We start from the raw sequence: 21,521 nt of genomic DNA, 5'->3' as shown, positions 1-21,521 counted from the left end.
ACGTCTTCTTATTTGTCAGAGATCGTTAATCGATGACGCGGCATTCCAGGTGTTTACCGATACACGCGTTGAAATCGGCGTAATAAAGAACTCAACATCGCACTCGCCACGAAAATACATTACGGCTTGAACTCGTTAAAATATCTTTATAATATTTTTCCTCTCTTTCTTTCTTTTCATTTGCCGTATAATCGTGCGCCGCACACTAATCGGACATTCGAGGAACGAGTAGAGCGGAAAAACCTGAAAATAAAGGAGTGAAAAACCCGCTACCGTAACGTGTTGACCAGTCGGTGAGACCGTGATCTCGAATATCAAGTATACCGAAAGAGGTCACCGTGGGTCTGATAATTCTCCTGCCGATCGTTGTTTTCCGTTCTGGGTACAGAAAATTATTCAATTGCCTGCACTAAAGAGCAAAGTTCACGTTACTGTACCCTGATACGAATGCTCTTCACGAGTCTTGTGAAACCTTCTTAAATTATTTCTGAAACTCGATCCGGAAATTTCTGGATGATAATTGTTACGTAAATAATCGTTGTAAAAAAAACTTACAAGGAATCCCAACTTCTTTTGAATAAATTTCACATACCATTTGAGAATCTGACATAAATTTCTGGAAAACAAGAGAAAACACGGTCTTCCGGTGCTGATTTAGCATCTGTACTAAATTTTGTGGCAAACAAAACATTCGCACCGACTTATACAGGAATCATTTTCATCTATCGATTACCGATCGATTGTTCTCGACACGAAAAATCGACAAAGATCGGTCGATTCATTCGCATCATTTCTTCTCTTTCTTTCTCCGTTTTTTATACCTGTCGACCAAAAGCAATTATTATGTAGGTAATGAAAAAAAATTGCCAAGATCAACAGCGACTGAAAGTGAACTACTCACGTGAACCAATTTGTAAAATTCCAATGGGGAAATGACCAACGGTGACGACGGAGAAAAATGAGAAAGAAGAACAACACGTGTCCTGCAGGTGCTGCAACGAAAACAATTCTCAAAAGCGAAACTTTCCACTGCACCAGCAACAACGGTAGCAGCGATCGGCATGAAAATGCAAAAACTATAAAACCTACTCGGCCATCGTCACGCCGATCAAACCGTTTAATAATCGTTTACGAGCAGATCGTTTATCCTGTTGTTTTTTTATGTCTTTTTTTTTCTCTCTCGTCCATTACGATTTTTATTCTGTAACAACTCTAACAGCGTCTCATACATGAGATACCTTATTTGAATCTTTCATTCAAGATTTACGTCGAAATTTGAAAATTCAAAACAGCGGATCCGATACAACGGACTGAAAATATAAAAATTCATCCTATTCGCTCAAACTAGATCCGCTATTTCAAATTTTGACAATTTCTCAGATCCGACCCCATTTTTCAAACCAGCGACTTCGAGACCCCCTTTGCACCCAAAAGTTTCAAGGAATCTGACTGCGAGGAAAACTGTACGCATTAAAAGAATTAATTTCCCCTCTTCGTCTTATTTTTCTTATTCCACCGACCATCGTCACCAGGCATCAGCCGAGTTACGCAAGTCTTCGGTACCGTTTTCGCTGTCCGGTGTTAACTCAGCATTCGTCAAATCCATCCCCTCTCAATCCGAATTGGAGACAATTGTCCTAATGCTACATCTTGTTTCGTACGTAACGTATCGTTATGCGTTCCGGCGCATAAATCCAACGATCGGAATCCGTATATTTCATTTAAACTGCACGCCATAGACTCTGGGAATCGTTTTATTCGTCAGAGCGCTCTGTGCACGAGCATCGACGCGAATTTAATTTGCCGTACTGTGTAATTGCCAAGCGCTTACGTCACGCGTATCATGTACATTCCACATGTGTGTACACCTACGTATTCGCGCATACATTATTGTAGGCATACGTGCGGTACAAGCCTCTCAGACCTTTGTCAATATCGTTAAAAACCATGCTGACAGTTTTATTCCGAACTCGACCTTGCCGCCAGAATCTGCAGGTGTGTATTACGATATTACTGCAAATAGACTGACTTGCAGATTTGTCCATTATTTTTATTCAACTATACGCATATTGCAAAATGACCGCACGCGGTGCGGAGCAGAAATATTGCAAAGTCGTTTCGGTCAATGATAACGAAAGTACGACGAAAAATAAAAAAAAATAAAAAAATAAAGAAACGTCAAGGAAGAAAAAACGTGAGCACAAATGTTAAAACTTCACCGGCAAACAAATCAACCTTGACTTTGTTTATTTCTTTCTTTTTTTTACTTTTTCTTTGAACTTTCAACAATTATTCGTCATTTTTAATCGTGATTTTTAAATCGTCGTTGTCCTTTCTTCATCTTAATACTATTAAAAAACAACCGTTACCCGTGTAAATTTTTTAAACGAACAGACCAGTTAAAAATTCCGTACGATCGGTAATGGACGAAATTTTTTTTAAATTTTTACCATTTTTCACCGGCACTTTTGACAATCGTTTATTCCCTGCGTCAAATGTCTTGGGTTCTTCGGGTCCGTTTTTCAGCCCATTCGAAATTCCTCGATACCGCGTTGTACGGCGGAAAAAACAAAAGCTGTCACGTCTTAGCGTTACGCTTGTCGGAAGACCGGAAGAGGAACGAATAACGTGTAATATAGCTGAAAGACGAGGACAGCCGGAGGGAACGTGACTTGCGGTGCGTCGTTAGTCGTGATGTGAATTCTAAATAATTTCCCCCTGGAGTTTTTTTCATCTCGCATCACCTTGACTGCTCCGGTGCACCGGGTGTACCTAATAAGCTGCCATCTAAACGTACGACACGTTCGACATGCACACGTGCGTCGGTTAGATGGCTGCGAATGAGCGGCCGCGTATCTCCTCGACCGGAAGTTGTTGCTACTGCCTCCGGAAATACGATTTTCATTTCCGTATGATGAATAGATTTTCACGCGATACCTGCTGGTGTTTTGATCCGTTGGACTGAACTGATATATGTTAATATATTTCGAATGTATTTTGCCACTTTCGTCGATAAAATATCTCGATCCTAAGTGATTAGATCGGTAAGAAATCGATCAAACAATTTAACAATATATATAACGTAAATCTGTGAGTCGAAAAACCGGCATCAACGATACTTGTCGTTATAACATCTTTGTCGTGAGTCGGTAGATCGGTAATAAATCGATCGAAAAATTGATCGGTGTGATATAACGTAGATCCGTGAATCAAAAAACCAGGATCGACGATACCTGTCGATAAAATATCTCGATCGTAAGTCATTAGATCGGTAAGAAATCGATCAAAAAATTTAACAGTATATACATATAACGTAAATCTGCGAATTAAAAAACGGTTTTCATATCCACATCGGCACTTTAATCGATATAATAAATTGTCCACAAGTTTGAATTTCGCGATTCTTCTCCTTTCTTTTCTTTTCTTTTCCACACTTATACCACGCCATTGTGTCCTCTGCAAAAGCAGCATTATCAGTAACTGCACCGCTCGTATTTCATCATTCGTAACTTGGCCAGGCATGAAAAAGAAAAGAAAGAAAACAACGCGACGGTGAAAAAAGATAATAAGCCCCGGGAATCCGACCGGTGTTCAATTTGCTCAAGTTACGTATTTACGTAACACCCGTGACATCGTGGCGATAGCAACTTTTGCATATTACCTTTATATTTATAATAGGTATAATACATACGTACACGCGTATAATATGCGTTTCGCAAAAACTTTCGGCTTCGCGATTTACGAAAAAAGCAAAAGGAGCAATCAGGTAAGGAAAACAGCCAATCGCCATCGATAAACGAGTTACGATATTTTTGATAGCAAAAGTATCGCCGGCACAATTCGAGAGACGAAGTGGCAATCAGAGTCGCAGATTGAGTAGCAGACTAGATCGTGTTAGCCGATTAATAAATTCCGATCGTTTCAACGTCTGGCAATGCATCAGCGTGATTTAATTTTTCTATAGCAATAATCACGGCGTCATTTCAACAGATATGTGTATATATACATATATTATTATAGAGATATAACATAAGTAGAGGGAAATGCCTATCGCTTCGGAATATGAATGACACTTTTGCCAAATCGATCGATCAATCAGAGACGTCGAAACAATATTATTGTATTTGACGCATGCGTATCGCAATTTTCTAATATCATAATATGATCATACGGGTAAATCTTTTAGTCATTTTATTTCAAAATATCGAAATTTATCACAAAAATTTCGCGAATCTGTGGAAGAGAAGAAAAAAAAAAAAAAAAAAACTTCAATTATTCTCCGATATTCATCCGCGATATTTATTTAATCGAATTCATCGCAGCGATCGTTAGAATTTTGTTCGATCGAAAATTCTGTGTACGCGGATAAAGAGGAAATGACACATCATCGAGAAATTGAAAGTTAAAAACAAACAAGAAGAATACAAACGAAGATTTAACATTTTTCGTAATCGAAGGTGGGAAAAATTTGAGAAAAAACACAAAAGCGAGATAAACCGACAACCAAAACATATAATATTATGTAATTCGACGCAGAGTTGAGAGAAAAAAAAAAACTTTACCCCGTGTATAAAGAAATTGCGAATGACGGGATGAAAAATATATTCAAATCGCTTGTTACGATTTAGGGAAATAAAAGAGCGGAACAAAGGATGCCGGCATTGTTCTGTCAGTGATCGCCGGACGGTCGGGTTGAGAACCGTCGCATCGAAAGACGATATAAGGGTGAAGAAATTTGATAAATCTGGTATTCGATCGGCGGTATTCGATCCGGGTGAAATAATTTATTCGACACACACACACACACACACACAAACAAGCAGTCACACATAAATATATTTAGACACAGGCATAGACAGAGTGCAAATTGGTGATACCGGTTAATTTGATTATACGACGAAGTCAATCCCCGTTTATATATTTTCCCGAAATCGATTCAATCATATATATATAAATGCGTCCCGATGGCCGAGCTAATTATCAAGTGTATATTTTTCCTTTCGGTTGTCCCATTTTTAACGACAAATGCTATTTCCGTAGCAGCTAGCGTCGTGCCGTTTGAGGATTGTGGTAAGTAAATTGTTAAAGATTAAATTTTATTTCGGATGGGAAACAGTGAATATATCATTATTATTATTACACGGTAAATTAATTAAGATGTGACTGAATTCGCGAAACATTTACTCTTCGTTCAATTAACGAACACAACAAGCTTACTGCGCAATTTGATAAATTCAAATTAACCTTTTTTTTTTTTTTTTGTGTGTGTATTTTTTCTATAAATTGCAATAGAGTAAAAAATTTACGTTGAATGAAAATGTAAAAGAAAAATCAGAGAAGGAAACGATTCTGGATAATTTCAATCGAAAATAATGCATGAATCAATCCTTCGATACGTTGTTATAATTATATTAACGCATTTGCAAGAATCGTCACGATTTTTCATACCCTCCGTTTTCGTTAACCGTGAAACCCGGCAAAGTAGGATGTAAAAGATTTTTCACGACGATGTGAATAACGGAATCGAATTTTAACGTTCAAATTTTCATTCCCACGGATAATTGCTTCGAAATTTGAAAAATTCTCTTTTACTCTTCTGGTTTCATGTTTATCCCATCCGCTCGTTTCGTTTTCGCGAAAACAGACGTTGGTGATAATCAACATTAATTTCCGTCACGTTTTCGCTCGCGGCCGAAATTCCGATCAATTATCGCGTACAATTTATACTCAATAGACATTGACAAATTATACGTATAATTATTCGCAACGTCGTGAAGGTTGAGAGACAATCAACCGCTTTTATTCTCTCCGTCAAGTTTCTCACATATTTTATTTATATACACCTACATTGTGGTATATATAATACCTCGTCACGCCGCGTGTCAAAAAATAAAAAGTGACAATTAATGCGATCCGATCGGCTATGTATAATCGATAGGCGATCGCGTTGGATAGAATATAGCGCGGATAGCTTATTGCTCGATGAGGAATTTTCGATGAAATCGCTTACACGCGAAATCACTGTCCGAAACGATAATTGATATATGTCACGTCTCAAGGCGGATTGAAATCGCTACATTATGATTAAAACCGCAATCGCTTGCATCGACAAATTCTTTACACGTACATATTTATATGTAAAAAAGATTAATAACACAATGTATTCACCGCGCGATTGGAAATGCTTAAAAACGTCTGTCGAATTAATTTCGTTCTTCGTTAACAATTTTTTTCGCACGTTTGTTTTTAATCGTTTCGATGATCAAAAGTTTCAGTCGTTTGGAAATGTTTGAAACATTTTTTTACATCGATGACAGATACTGCAATTCCAATCTTTTCGTTAATACTACTTCTCACCTTCTCGCGGTAATTTAAATCAATACCGACTGTTCGATATCCCTGTTCATTTATCGTAGCGTGGAAAGATTAACTAATACGAATTGGATAAACTGAAGGATAGAGGATGAAAGAAAATAAGAAAAGAAAGAGAAAAGAAAAAAAAACATAAAAGAAAACTCCAAGCGAACGCTAAGCCCCGTTATTGCGTCACGATAGTAGTTATCTCGTATAATTATAATAATTGAGACCACGCGTGCCGATATAATCGCTCAAGATAATGCACAGAGAAATACGAGTATATTATCTATGTAGAATATACCGAAGTATCGATAATTAAAATCATTGATTTGCATCGCGATTCGTTAAAACAAACCTCAATTCCGATCAGACGACTAGATGAGAAAATATATAACAATGAATAAATACAAGTCAGTAATAACAGTTTCTTTAAATATTTTCGCAAATTTCTCAAACAAGTTGGATTTGAAAATACGTATGTATGGAAAAAGAATAAAATAAATCTTTTTTAATTGAGAAGAGAAGAAAAAAACAAAAACGCTTCGTAGTTCGAATAATTTTATTGGATAATTCAATCCGATCAACAGGTTCGATTTACTATCTGGAGAGCATCGAGGTGTCGGACTGCTCCAGCTATCCTTGCCGAATCGTAATTGGATCAACGGTCAACGTCACGACCAATTTTTTGGTCCAAGGGACAGGTATTGAACAATCCACCCCTTACTAGGAATCACGAAAAATAATCGATTATTTTTAAAACTCTATTATTTTTAGCTTAGCAGCCGCTTGTACTTATTACTCGAAATTGAAATTGGCGTAAATGTTGTTCACTTTTTGTTTTTTAATTTCCTGATTTTGAAAATACGGTTTGTCAATATTCCGCAGCCTTTTTTTTCGTTTTATTAAGAAACAATCGCGAGTTAAGTGTTCGTCAGATCACTGTTATTATTAATCTGCGAAAATATCTTCAAAACAATGCCAACGCATAATGATAAGAAATTGTTCCACTGAATTTTTAGATAATAATCTTTCGAATAAAATGAATCATCGTAAAGTGAAACCTAGCGAATCTATGAGTAGGTTTTTAACCGTTTGGAAGTGATTCGAAATTAACGAATCTTCTATTCGTAATTTTTTTTTTAAGACTATCTCCAGGGTGGCCAAAAATTTTTTGAAAAAAAAAAAAGAAAAAATTCCATGACATTTCCAGATTATCCAGTACCCAAAAAAAAAAAAAAAGTCACTTTCAAGCCAATTTGTTTTCACGATGAAAAAGAATTAAACTTGTTACATGAAAAAATCATTTCTAATTCCCAAGATAAAAAAACTAATACTTTCAATCCATTCCACGAGCAAATTAAAAATCCCCCGACAATTCCAGGCATTACAGATTTTCCAGATGCGTTGCCACCCTGGATTGCCTCGCGATAAAATCATCCGAAAATGTCAAGCTTCGAAGAAACTCCTCTAACAAGCCAAATTGAATATTGTGGATAATTTTCCCTAAATTGCAGCTTACGATTCTGAGGAACTCGTTCAGAATGTCTATTTCGTGGTAAGTTCGATCCAACTGCAGGCTCAGGTGAGTCCAGACCCTTGCACGGCGGTCCAAGGATCGAACGCTTGTCGGTTGGAAAATGGGAGACGAGTGAAATACCAAGCTGCCGTCAGAGTCGACAACGTGCCGCCGGTGAGCTTGAGCTTTGCCGAATTTCACCGAAGCTTCGACCCTTTCAGTCACGCATTTCGGTATTTTTTTTTCATTCTTTTGGTTTTTAGCACGGAAGTGCAATTATACGTTCCCTGTGTACATTTCGACGCTGAATGCGAATCCGATGTCAAAAGTTTGAGAAAACTAAAAACAACCCTTAAAATAGGGTTAAAACGGGGTGAGTTATCAACATTGTTTTGGACAGTCTTCTTGAATGAGATCCATGCGAATATTTACTTTGAGACAGTACGATTTTAGGACGAGAACAGATGGGACCCCCAATACTATCTATACGCACCCCTAAGGAGGATGAAAACTACCCCTTTGCATTGAATCTTGTATATCTAACCATCATTCCGAGATTTCTGTTTGTCGATCAATAAATTTCAAGCATTTTTAGTATACGTTGATCGTCAAATCTCCCCGCCAACGAAATACATTCACGAAAAATTCTAATCGTTCCAAAGTTTGTGTCTTTCTTTGCCTGAGAATGCAAAAAATTTCAGGATTTCGCAAGGAACGTTAAAAAGAAAATGTGACTGAAAGGGTTGACCAAGTTGATTTATTTTTTACTATTTTTCCCCCCTTTCATCGGCGTCTTATTCATTTCCTTTTCTCCTTTCCAATTTCATTTCAGTTACGTGGGACGCTCTGGTGGACGATGACAAATTCGGCCCATGAGCTGCTCGTGTGTTACAAATTGACGGTCATCTTCACGCTCGCTTGATCTCAAGTTTGAATCGAATCAACTTTTCAATTTTTCTGTTCTACTATTTTTGCAATTTTTTAGCTGTTTTCTGTCGCCTTTCCTCGATACTTTTCTCCCTGTTCATTCCTATTTTCAAAATGTCTGTAAAATTGGTAAATATACATGTTCGAAAATGAATTTCACGCTTCGTTTTTTTTTCCCCCTAAAAATTTCATCAAAATTTTGACCTCTACTAATTTCAACGACGCTCTAATATTTTTCTAATCTTACTAAAATTCTCTCACATGCCGGTGCTTTGCCCTACTGTTCAAGTATATCAAGAACTGACGATAAATAGAAAGCAACTTTGTGTTACTTACAGCAGCAGGTAAGGCTCGCTGTTTTACCAACATTCGCAGTGAGTCGCCGACAATGTAGATTGTTTAAACAATGATCTTGAGTCGGCATTGCGTAAGTAACCGTCTATAGGCAAGTATTTATCGTCGACTTCCTCCAAAGATGACAAAATTAATATTGTTCAAATTTTCACTACCACTTGCCAACTGGTTGTTTAATTGATAATTCAAAACAATGGCAAAGGCAAAATCAAAGGCCTGCATGCAGTAAAATTTCCGACAATTCTAACGAAACGATGATGATTTTAATCTAGTACGATTAAATTTCGTCACAGAAACGGAAGAGAAAAAGATTTGAAAAAATACTCAGACAACGATCGAAATTTATCTAGCGTTTTTAATATTCTTAAATTTATTTTTTAATTCCTTTGCGCCACCTTTTTCCAACGCTTTGCGTTAAGGTTGAAAAATGATTTCCATTTTCATCAATTATTACAATACGATAGTTTCAACGGATTTTCAAACTTTAAATGCAATTCGTCAAGCAATCATTGTTATCGTCGTCCTATCGGTTTAATTTAACCAAAAAAGATAAGAAATCGAAAAAAAAAGAAAAAAAAAACAATCGTGGATCTAGAATTTTTACAATCCAAATTGCAGGTGTTCGCTTCTCCTGCGTTTTTGTTTTTTTAAAGTGCACGTGCAGGCAGATATGCAGATTTGACAAACTCGTCTCTGTATCGCAGTACGTTAATTTCACGTACATAAATTACTCATCGTTTGTCAAACTTAACCGCATGCATCGTGCCGCAGCGTTTATCAGTAACCCAGATAAATAACAGAAATCATACAGATTAAAATCAGCGCAGGTGGGCGAACGCTATCGATCATCAAGATTTTCCGATCAGTTACGGATATCGCGCAAACTCCTCTCCCCTTCTCTCTCTCTCTCTTGCTCTCTCCAGAAAGTCTCACTACTTTTCCGTTACTACAAAAATTTGCCATCGTTTTTCACGTACCTACCTATAATTTATTCGTCTCTTTATTCATTTTCAGTCTAACCGTTTGTAAGTAAAATAACCATATTTAATAGCAAGAGTTGAAAATGAAGGTGAAATTTGACAAGTTGCGTCTGGGAATTCGGAGCGACATTTTATATAAATATTACTATGATTTTATTGAAAATGCTGAATGTTAAAAATTGGAAAGAATTAAAGAAAAATGGACAAATAATTTCCAGGAATGAAATTCCAACTCCGCGCATTGACTATAAAAATGTCAAATACGTTTTAGCGAGAAAAGAAAATGACAGAAGAAATACAAGATATATCGATGACCGGAAGATTTTTCTAGTTCAATGTTGGATTTTTCTTGCACAAATCAGAGTGGCCACAAATTTTATGAAAAAAAAAAAAAATATTCCATAACTTTTCCAGGTTTTTAAGGATCTAGAACCTAGTTTTCCCTGACATTTTCCCCAGTTCCAATAAGTTACTAAAACCTTGTTAACTCTATACGCCTATATCTCGCCAATGAAACGATCGGGATGTGCAAAAACGGAAATAGGTAAAATTAAAATCTTCGAAAGATAGAAAGAACCGATGATAAACCATCGAAGAGCAACGACACGTCGCGTTTAAAATACTCCAAGCCTGTGTAAGCCTCTGAAGATGATGAAGTGTGAAGATGATCGATAACCGCTCGAGCGATACAATGTGACTGATTTATCGTACGCGAACGATTCGAAGGTGTGTGATAAAAAAAAATGTGCCGTTTTTTTGTTTTTTCTACCATTCCAACTTGCAGGTGTCCAGAAACCTACACCAACGAAAAAACGTCGATTCGTAAACGTTTATTAGAAATACAAACACATCGTAAGAGACAGTCTGACATTTCTTATCTTGCCACTCTACTACTCCTCTCTACTCCATCGGTGTTTCCCTTTTTCTATCTCTCTCTCTCTCTCTCTCTTACCTTTCTATCTAATTAATAAATAAATCCATTGAACAGGTGTTCGACGATTAGATATTGCCGGCATACGAGTTGCCCGTCTTTGGTATAAATACCGGGCTTCCCGCCTACTCAAATTCACACTGCATCTGTAGCGATCGTCTAACGATTTCGTGAAACAAGACCTGACCATGGCATCGACAACTTTTGGTAATTAGTTTATCACGATTATCGTATAACGTTTAAGGAGAAGGAAAAAATTCGTTCCGGAAAAATAAATTCACGTCAAAGGAAAAATAATTCACGCGAATGAATATTGAAAATTCTTTCGCCAATTCGACAGAATTCAAGTCAATGATCAGTAATCGCAGTTCGCATCGGAACAGAAAGTTGTATTTAAAAGTTGAAAATTTTTACTAACAAATCTCTATTTATTTTACTCTATTACTATTAATTTTTTCGCTAATTCGACAGATTTTTATGTCAACGATCAATAATCATTCGCACGAAAAGTTGGAAATTACTCTTCTCGCAGTTTTTTTAAAATTATTAATCCGTTTATTTTTCCGCGTTTTCGATCATTTTTTTTTCCCCCCCTATCTTCTCTTTCCTTCTCGTTTCGAAAACGGCACGAACCTGATTCCCCTGATTTCGTTATTCTGTTTCCTTTTTTTCCAGCTCTCGTTCTCTTCACCCTCTGCCTTGCCACCGGCATTCAGGGTGACTCAACCCCCTACACATCCTGCTCAACGGTCGCAGACCCGATTGACTTCCGCATGGACGGATGTACCGAAACCCCCTGCGCTCTTTACCGAGGAGAAACAGCATCCGCCGAATGGGACTGGGAAGTCAGTGAGTACAAAAAAAAAAACAACAAGCAACGCGATAACGGACGATAAATCAAACCCGTCGCTCTTCCCTTCTTCACTAAACAATTGCATAGATTGCTCGAATAAAATACGAGACAATGAATCGTTTTCGTACATTTTCTTCAACTTTATTTTTTACTTATTCGTCAAACATTCGTCGTATCTTCATATTATCCTTCTCATTACTTCGCACCTTACTTCCTTATCTTGAAATTACATTGTATAAGAATATATGTAATACTATATATATTGTGTATAAAAAGTCGCGAAAATCCGTCATTTTTATCACATTTAATTTGATTTCGTTCTCCCACAGCCGCCGACACGACGACCCTTACGCCCCGCGTAAAGGCGATAGTTCTCGGACTGAGCATCAGCTACGACATCGGTCAGGAAGACGCCTGCGAAACTCTGACTAACGCCGAATGTCCGTTGGACGCCGGAGAAGAGGTCACTTACGGCTTGTCGATGCCGGTCCTGGCGTCCTACCCGAAGCTCAGTTTGACCATCGAATTCGCACTTTTGGACGACAACGGCGACGCCCAGGTCTGCTTCAGGGTACCCGTAAAGGTCCAGGACAGATCTTAGTTACGTAAAAGCCGCGATTGTAATCGATAAATTTAAGAAAGAATATATAAGGTTGTACAAATTTTTGTCTCGGATGTCTGGACGTTTTCTTTTAATTCTATTTCTCCCAAAGACATTTTCATTCGCACGGAAATATTAAAACAAGGATGAAAAGCTCCCCGAGTGACATCTTTTTCAAGATTTTCATCGCGATCCTTGACTTCTTGTCAATAAGTATCGTTCGTTTCCGTATACTTGTATGTTTTGAAAATCAAGATACTTTATTTTTTTTTTATACCGAACGAACAATTTGCCGCAAGCATATCAACAACGAGTCTCTAATTAAGTACCCACCGCTAATTAATCCCTGAAACGTTTGTGAGCTGACATAAAAGAGATTCTTTGAAATACCTACGACTCTTTATACAATTAACAAAGAACGCTTCGGAGGATTTCAATACCTCGAAAACTGTCGTGAAGGTTTGAATTAACGCACAAATAGGAATAAGAAAAAAAACATGCGTTTGAGAAAAGACGTAGAGTGTTGCTAATCGACGCGATTCGTGAACTTGGAATGGTTTAGGTCAGATCGAAAAATAGATAATTTTATCACAGCGTCGAGTCAAGACACTGCGGTATATTGATAATTCGTTCCGCAGTAGATGGACATGCACGAAGCAAGTCTGTATGACATAACGAGCCACGGTAACGACTGTGCAGACAATTGATCCCACCGGGCCTTGAAAAGTGGCAAAACATACTAAGATATACATACGAAGACTTCTCAACGTCAGAATAGAATAGCAATATTTTCGGAAAAGAGCGAGGAATTTAATCGGAAGAAAAAAGATCTGAGACAAAATCGACGATTTTCTACAAACTTTTAGGAAAAGTAGGACATTTCATACAAATTTGTGAGTATGAATAGTTTCTCATAAAAATTTGTAGATTTTCACTTTTATGGAGAATTTGTTCAGTTCTAAGACTCGAAATTCCGAAAGGTTCGTGTGCCCGAGCAATCGAAACTTGCAGTTGTTGAAAATTTGAAGAAATTTCAATTCTCCGAAGCTACTGAGGCGAGCTTTAAAATATTTTACTATTAAGCTCGTCGTTTCGACCATTCGCAATTCGAATCTTGAACATTTTGACCGATGAATTCGACGCAATGATCGATCAACTTTTATATTTTAGTTAGAATTTTGAATTAACTTTCAAGGTACATCGTGTTCAGAAAAAAATACGTCACAAATTCAAGGATATTTCCAGGACCACTGTAAATCACACCATGAAGGTTCCGCTATCGCCGTAAGGCGAGGTGAGAAAGACGATAACCAGGCCGAAGCTCGGTAAGCTCGAGTAAATGAATCGGTCAGAGGCATCGGACGGGGTCGTCGGGGCGACGGAAGCCGGTTTATAAAATTAGGCACGTTACACCATCGCCGAGGGAGTTGCAAGGTCATCGCAACGTACTTTAACCCGGTAGTGCTGAGATCGATGGTCTCGCGGGTATAATTCTCGCCTCGTCCTCCCCTTCTTTCGCCCCTTGGTGAAGGCAGTGAACGGGTGGAAGGGGGAATATCGTTGAGTGAATATGATGATATAACAGAGGCAGAAGCGCAAAGTTATTCCGACACATTTCGGAAAGCGAGATAAATATCTTGTGCAAATTGGGCGGAAAATTTGCAGTTTTATATATATATATATACCTATGTGAAGACAGTCCAGTCGATAGCGAGTAAAAAAGTCCTTCACCCTACAAAAGGTGGTGTGGTAAGGATTTTGATATATACGTTTTTCAGTTCGGGGTCCCGATAAAAAATCCAAGGAGGTACGTCAAGTGCGCCATCTTGGATTAAAGGTACAAAACAAGTAATGGTTTTTTTAAAATAATTGTTCCTACGACAAAAATGTCGAATACAAATTTGAAGAAAACTAAATTCCCTACATTTTTTGCTTCGACACTTTTTTTCTAAGTCTGACGTGTAACGAATTATATTCGTAGGACGGAGAAACGGAAGAAAAGAGACGGAATAGAGGAAACGTCGGGAAATACGCAGTCAAACCATTTTCGATTAAATAATCCACAGTTTTGCAATTCTTGAATGAATTTGAAGGAGTAGAGTGTGTGGAAAATATATGACCATGTTCTCTTTCGTATTATGGTTCACAATTGTAGGCTTGCGAAGTATCTGTTGTTCCTGAAATTGCGTCTTCACAATAAAAATTGTTAACAAATTGTACACGGAGAGAAGAAAAAGAGCAAAGAGATTTTACTCGAAACTGCAGGAAAAGGGTTTTTGCTGGAAAAAAGACCATGTCAACTATATTTATTACTACAAATGTAGCAGATTTAACTCTGCACACATTCATGATTTTCACCGATTCCAAAGTAAATTCTACATTTTACGACGTATATTTTACCAAATAAACCTGAAATTTCCCTCTTTTCCTGCAGTTTTGAGTAAAATCTCGTCTTTTATTCTCTCCGTGATTACTTCGTATATTAAAAGAACACGGAGCAAAAAAATGTCATTCCGTGCAAATGAAATCCTCACGATTGATTCTCGTGACAAATAAAAAGTGATTAATTACCCTTTGAAGCGTTACCGAATCGTACTGATTTTCGTAAAAATAAAAGAAGGGAGGCACCTCGATGCCCAAATCAGGCCCAATACTTTTTGCACCCTGGAAGTATCAATTTTGCACTCGAAGGGCGCGGCCTTCCGCATCGGCCGGATCGTACTACCTGTCCGCGGGGATAATGGCCCTTGGGGCATAGGGCCCATTCGGTCGCAGTGGGAGTAGGAGTAGCAGTAGTATTAAGGAAAACCAGGGCCTCGTCGAGCGGTGGGGACCGCCGATCGATCCGGCGAGGCAAGGTGACGAGGAAGAATAAACGGTAATGTTTACAGCGGTTGGTAGTAGCAGCCGGGCGAGTAGCGAGCGAGTAGCGAGTGAGAGAGTGGAAGAAGGCATCGCAGGTGACGCGGCGTATTGCTCATCGAGCCAAAGCCCGGTCGAAAGCACAGCAAAGCGAAGCGAAGCGTCGCGTAGAGCGGATCGAATTAACGTAGGTAGAAAGAAAAGTGGTCAGGGAGAAGCGGCAGCATAGACTCTGACTTCGGGTCTATGACTTGTCGTTGGGTGTTAGGCGAGGCCGTCATTTCGGCCGGCAGTTGTTGTTGTTCGCGCGAGTGAAATTTGTGATCAGTGAATGAATATTTCGACTCTCCGTGGCCGTTGAAAAGGAAAAGACGCGACTCGATTGTACCGAGGAGCAGAAAGATTTATACGCATTTGGCACAATAAGCGTGCCGAGCGCGTGTTAGTTCATCTGAATACCGGACCGACAACACACGCTTCCAACTGTTGACAAGATGGCGTCCAAGGGGCGATTGGCGGTCGAGGAGGTGAGTGACGAAAAAACACAACAGCAACGCAGCGCGAGTTCCGAAATGTTGCGTCGGCAGGTTCAGGGAAATCGGGACGCTCCCCTTTTCAGACCTCGTTGCATGACCCCCGATTAGGCGGAGGACAAGAGTCGTCGTTGACGGCTAGAAAGGGGTCAACAACTTCTTAACCTCGTAGAATCGGGACAGCGTCGGGCCCTTCGGAGGCAACCACGCCCTTGGAACTGCGCGTCAGGGTGGTGGTGCTTTCGCATTCTTTCGATTAAAAGACCGTGAGCGCAGATTTGAACCCATCTACTCGACCTGCTCAATTGCTGCATCAAACGAATGACCAATCGATGTTCGATCGGCGAACAGCGGGAATGTTCAGAGGCGCGCCTAACGTCACCGAGAAGCCTAAATAGGATCGACTCGAATCGAACGCTCAACGGTCGCTGACGTACGACGAGCGGGTTTGAATCACCGAGCGGTATGAAGTTGCCAGTTATCGCTGGTGTTTCGGTTAACGGCTCATGATATATGAGAGCTGAGGAGTGTTGAAATTCAATGCACCGAAGCGCACACTTACGCCACTACTGCTACTACCACTACCGTCAGGCCCAATTTCATTGTCAGTGGGTGAAATTCACGCAGCGTGTAACGTGTAACTGTCAATTACGCGCCGTCCAAGTGTGCGTGACGTAGGGTAACGATTGCACCTACACTAATCGACCGATGTTTGCACTTCGTATTTAAGAACGCTGGGTGCAGCGGGGGTTATTGCTGTGATGTAAACGAGTAGCTTGCCATTGTGCCACACGTGTGTGAAAATTCTTTTGTCATAGATCCTATAGCGCTACGATCATCGTGCAATATAACATGTGAATACGACCCGATGCGTAACAAACGACTTAATAAATCACGAAGCATAAATTATTGGATAAAGTACGTGAAAAATTGTATACCGGTTTTTCTTTGTACAGAAAAAACAAACGGCTGTTTTGCTACTTTGAGGGTACCTGAAATTCAGTAAAACGTTGTACAGCATTAACATAGTAACATTTTGTAAATTCAACTTCTTCGTTTGTTCTTCGTGTGTTGAATAGCAAGTTTTGGTACATACAGCCAACGTTTCGTTACGTCAACGTTACTGACTTCAGCCTCATGCGAGATTCGCCTCGACCCTGGAGTTTTGATTGTTGAGGACACACGGTTCGATGGATGAATTGATAGAACAAGATACATTGGGGAATTGAGATTGATTGGGTAGAATTTCATTGGTTGAATGCAGCCCCGGGGTGAGAGTAGAAGTTGAAGAAGAAACGAAAATTCAAATGGGAAACTTGTAAAGAAATTAACAAAACATTGTCATTTCGATGAACATGAATGAATTTGTATTATGCTGATCCTGGAATAAGCCAAATTCCACGACATGTGTTTAATTTTAACGAGTATGCAAATTTTATTGGAAGTAATTTATTCTCCTGGCAAAACTTACGTCAATTGGTTTTTTTTGCTGTGAAAATTGACTAATAACGACTCGATTTGTCACAGCAAACTGAAGGCAGTAATTTTTGGAGATCCTTATCACTGGAGCCCGGACGAACATGTACATAAAATATAGACTTAAAAAACTACGATATCTAGTAAAAATGAAAACTATCGTCGAGTAGAACTCGTTTTACTTTGGCATAAATGATACTGACAACAGTCGTTATTTTTTACTCCATAAATTATGTCAAAATAAAGTGTGTTCTACGAAAAAACTTCTTCCAAACACCTTGATGCTTATTCCTGAGAGAATGTTTAAAAAAAAATCTCACCTCCCACCGAATGAACAAATCCTACTGTTATTCTTAAAAAAAAGTTAGACGCGTTATTACACGAGGTTCCCTCGCCCCGCGATACGAGCCTGATTCGCGATGGCGGTTCACGCGTTTTCCGCCAGATGCCGTCGCATGCGAGCCTCGAGCCTTGCCCAACTCCTTCCTCCACGCTCTTCGCTCCTCCCCCACCATTTCTCTCGTTGCTGGCTTTGATCTTCCGGCCGCTTCGACGCCGGTTTCATCGTAGCTCATTAGGAGCCCGCGGTTCGCGTCGGAATCCGTGCCGCGTGGCGAAAACCGTAGAGTGCGTAGCTCTCGTAGATGGGAGAATCAGCGAGGATTACGGTACCCGACGCGGCGTGGCGCTGCGATCGCCAGTTACTCACCTCACCTTCGATGCTAATTTGAACGATACCGTTCGCGCTTATTATCGCTAAATTAGCTATTATGTCGTTATTTTAACGAGTCAATGTGTGTCAGGGGGCCGAGTGGTCGTCGTCTAGCTCTATGCCCAAGCCTGGCTCTGAGCCATCGCCTCCAAATAGTCAAAAGCCGCGTGTCCCTTCGCTTCCGAAGCTCTGAAATCCCTTCCATGCACCCGATATCATCGATCAGTTTCTGGTTTTTAGGCTTCCGTACCTCAAAAAGTATAACGGAACCCTGATAGAATCGCACTTTGTTGTCCGTTCGTCCGTCTGTCGAGACCCTTTTTCTCGGAAACGGGTAGAGGTAGCGAGTTGAAATTGATATCAAATACCAAGGTCTACGATACCTTGAAGGTGGAAAAAATTCAAGCTTCTAAGTAAGCGCGATCAAAAGATACGATCGTCTACATCACATATTTTTATACTCGCAAACTCACAAAGCAAAATCTATAGGATACTTCCCGTTGACCTGGAATCGTGAAATTTTGAGATAAGCAAGATCTCACAGCACAAGTAAAGAAAACAATTCGAAAATAGTTAATTTGTAGTTATATCACAAAAAAAAAAAAAATTATCACAACTTGTCCGGTCTCTTTCCCCGAATTTTTGCTGCGTTTTCACAGTTCATTTGAAATTAAAATTCGATGATTACAAAACGTTCCGATTATTACATGCGTATTCTAATTTGCGGTTATTATTCTTCATGCAGGAATTCGCACTTGGGAATTATTTTCTTCGCCCGTTCTCGTCCCCAGAGAATTCTCTCGAACGAATTCTCCGTCTATATAATTCAAAAGTTCATTTCGTACGGTGGATAAATTCTTCTTCTTATTCTTCTTCTTCCAATCGATTAGAACTGAACAGGCACTGATCAATACCGACTAATAGTATTGGAACCTTGTTCGAAGACGGGGGCGCCCGTGTAACAAACATGTCAATAATTGATGTATTGGTACAATCTTCCGAGTGGGTACACTATATGTACCCTTATGTATGTACCATGCAGCCAGGGGTCGCGAATGAAAGTGGGTCAAGAATTGGCCATGCTGTTATTCTACCTAGATACTGGGTATGACAATATAGCGATGTTACGAATAATTAAGTAATTGTAATCGATATTGTAAAATTCAAATATACACATTTTTGAATCTGGCGCCATTTCTCTTTGGCTAAAAGTTGACGATTGATTGACCGATGAATGGTAGACTATGCAAGTCGCACGGATACATAAGCGCCCTTTTGCATTTTATTCCGAAAATTGTCGAACTGATCCGAACCCAGCCGATTGTCTGTTTCATTATTTAACGACAAATTGATAACGGAAACAAATTAATTTTTAGATTAGAGTGTCATTCCAACGTGAAGATAAACTTTTTGTAATAAAATTGCATTATCAAACTTACGGTTTTTTTTCGTCTTATTTAATATTATTTTCACAATTTTTACCAGCAAAATGGGAATTATTAACGACAGCCACGTTGAAAAAATATTCTCACGATACAAATTTTTTATGATATATTATAAAATGACAATATTCTAATTCGTATCGTCGTAAATCGTACCTACTCGAGCTTTGTAAAATCGATGCGTAACGCAACGATGAAAATTCTTTACGTATAATCCGTGTTCAAGTATCGCGTTCAGTGTATGGGATACGTAAAAATGATACCGTCATTAATACACCGGAGGTGGACGATGACATAATTCCTCTCACCGTCTTACTTACACTGTCGGTTTATTAGGCATATAGTGTGACACGTATTATAATATGCAAGGAAGTTCCGCAATTTTGATATTCGTCCAATTTATATGCGATCTTAGCGTGCCGAGAGATGGAGCGGAGAAAAAACCTTCCGCAAGAAACGCGAGGAAAAAATCTTGGCGGTAAACACGACGATGAAACGTTAAAGTATTCCACAAAATTACGAGATCGAAGTTAATTTATCGAAATCTTGTATGAAAATTACTATTTTTTACACCGTTAGAATACCTGAAGAAATTGAATTTAGAAAATCTGAATTTGTTGACACGCTGTGTTAACAATTTATTAAATTTTGAGTAACACTAAAGCTGCAAAATAATGGATATCCATCTTTTTTTTCTAAGTTTCTATCGAGATAAATAAATTTCGATTCTATGCATCGAGTAATAACCAAAAGCTTTATTTGTTACTTATAAAGTTTGCCTTTGTCTTTTTTACGTTGACATATAAGTCGTGAAATTTTTGATTGCTAGCTAATACGGGTTCTTATATTCAGAATAAAAAAGAGAACGTTTTCACCAATATGTGATGGACTTTATCGTTATTAACGTTATCAGGGTCAACGTTAACAAATTGACGTCTGTTTCATTGACTTTCATATCCAAGAAAAAAATATTTATTCCTTATCAGGGTCAGTATAATAGCACGATGGAAAATTACGTTTGGGGCTTGATGCGAGAAAGCCCGTACGAAAATAGAAGAATTATCAAAAATATTCATTTTCAAACATTGTACCGTTTATCAATTATTTTACATTTCTAGGCTATTATTGATTACTATTTTCGAACAAAAGTGATTCAAATGCGAAAACGAAGTTTGTTTCTATTCTTATTCGCAAGAAAGTGTTTGAAAAAAACGTGTCACTTTTCTCTTAAAATCCGAAACATCGTTCTTGGCTTGAACAAAAACAAAAAACTATTCTTTAATTTATTATTAACCCAGAACAAATCAAAACTTGACATCCAGAATCCAGACTAAAAATTCGTGTTAACCGGTGATAATTAAACACGTTTATGAATCACGCGCGCAGTTGACGCAGACGAAGAAAAAAGAAGAATGCATGGTATAAATGTCAGCATAATTTGGTAAACTTTTTGCTCTCCCCCGTCGGTCTTTCGTTGACATCCTCCCTGTTCGCACAGCATGAACTCTCCTCATCTCCGCGTCTATCTCAAAGCAAATTGTCTTGGCCTTTGCTCGCGTTTATCTAATCGCGGACTTCCGCGCGACCTCGACACGGCGGAGGGGGGGGGGGGAGGGGATACGTCGACGCATCTCTGCCTCCGGGGTAGAAGACAAGAGCCCGATCGTTGTCGTCTTCGCGTCCCACACCCACCGCATCCTCGACTCGTCCGTCGTCCGTCACAACTAGTCGCTCTCGCTCGGTTATCAGCAACGAGCAACGAAACCAACTAACGCCGGACTAAACTGACCGAATCCAAGACCCCCGCCGTCTTTCTCTCCATCTTTATCCATCTATCTTTCGATCTCTCTGCAATCACTTGTTTTCCATACCGCTTTACCGCTGCCGCCGCGGTGTGGTTGGAAACGAAGGGGTGAGTTGTTTCGAAAAGGTTGCCAGAGGACAGCCATCTGCACCGAATTTGAAGATTTTTTTTTC

The 21,521-nt window shown here is 39.1% G+C and overlaps 3 protein-coding genes across 8 annotated transcripts in view; all 3 read left to right on the top strand.

Moving 5' to 3' along the window:
* Nucleotides 1-1,800: 1,800 nt before the first annotated feature.
* Nucleotides 1,801-8,954, top strand: LOC124308507 (uncharacterized). Of its 3 annotated transcripts, none has more exons than XM_046771276.1 (4): nt 1,801-1,995; nt 6,945-7,058; nt 7,872-8,047; nt 8,706-8,954. In XM_046771276.1, exons 1-4 carry the CDS (start codon nt 1,857-1,859, stop codon nt 8,793-8,795), a joined length of 519 nt encoding a protein of 172 aa, XP_046627232.1. In that variant the 5' UTR covers nt 1,801-1,856; the 3' UTR covers nt 8,796-8,954. The 3 variants fall into 3 exon arrangements, with proteins under 3 accessions (XP_046627232.1, XP_046627233.1, XP_046627235.1); XM_046771277.1 differs by lacking the exon at nt 1,801-1,995 and adding an exon at nt 4,747-5,070; XM_046771279.1 differs by lacking the exon at nt 1,801-1,995 and adding an exon at nt 6,701-6,832.
* Nucleotides 8,955-11,217: 2,263 nt separating this feature from the next.
* On the top strand, nt 11,218-12,593 carry LOC124308509 (NPC intracellular cholesterol transporter 2 homolog a-like). Its single transcript, XM_046771281.1, has 3 exons — nt 11,218-11,272; nt 11,741-11,914; nt 12,248-12,593. Exons 1-3 carry the CDS (start codon nt 11,254-11,256, stop codon nt 12,517-12,519), a joined length of 465 nt encoding a protein of 154 aa, XP_046627237.1. The 5' UTR covers nt 11,218-11,253; the 3' UTR covers nt 12,520-12,593.
* A 2,861-nt stretch (nt 12,594-15,454) lies between these two features.
* LOC124309287 (sodium/potassium-transporting ATPase subunit alpha) overlaps nt 15,455-21,521 on the top strand; it is a 51,177-nt gene continuing 45,110 nt past the window's right edge. Inside the window, exon 1 of one of the 4 annotated variants that reach the window (XM_046772781.1) lies at nt 15,455-15,908. In XM_046772781.1, the coding sequence (XP_046628737.1) occupies nt 15,876-15,908 (33 nt within the window). In that variant the 5' untranslated portion in view covers nt 15,455-15,875. The remainder of the gene's footprint in view (nt 15,909-21,521) is intronic. The other 3 variants (XM_046772780.1, XM_046772779.1, XM_046772783.1) reach the window with 3 other exon arrangements.

This window comes from Neodiprion virginianus, chromosome 7 (genome assembly GCF_021901495.1).
Source record: "Neodiprion virginianus isolate iyNeoVirg1 chromosome 7, iyNeoVirg1.1, whole genome shotgun sequence".
Classification (NCBI taxonomy): domain Eukaryota; kingdom Metazoa; phylum Arthropoda; class Insecta; order Hymenoptera; family Diprionidae; genus Neodiprion; species Neodiprion virginianus.
This window is presented reverse-complemented; position numbering and strand designations above follow the sequence as displayed.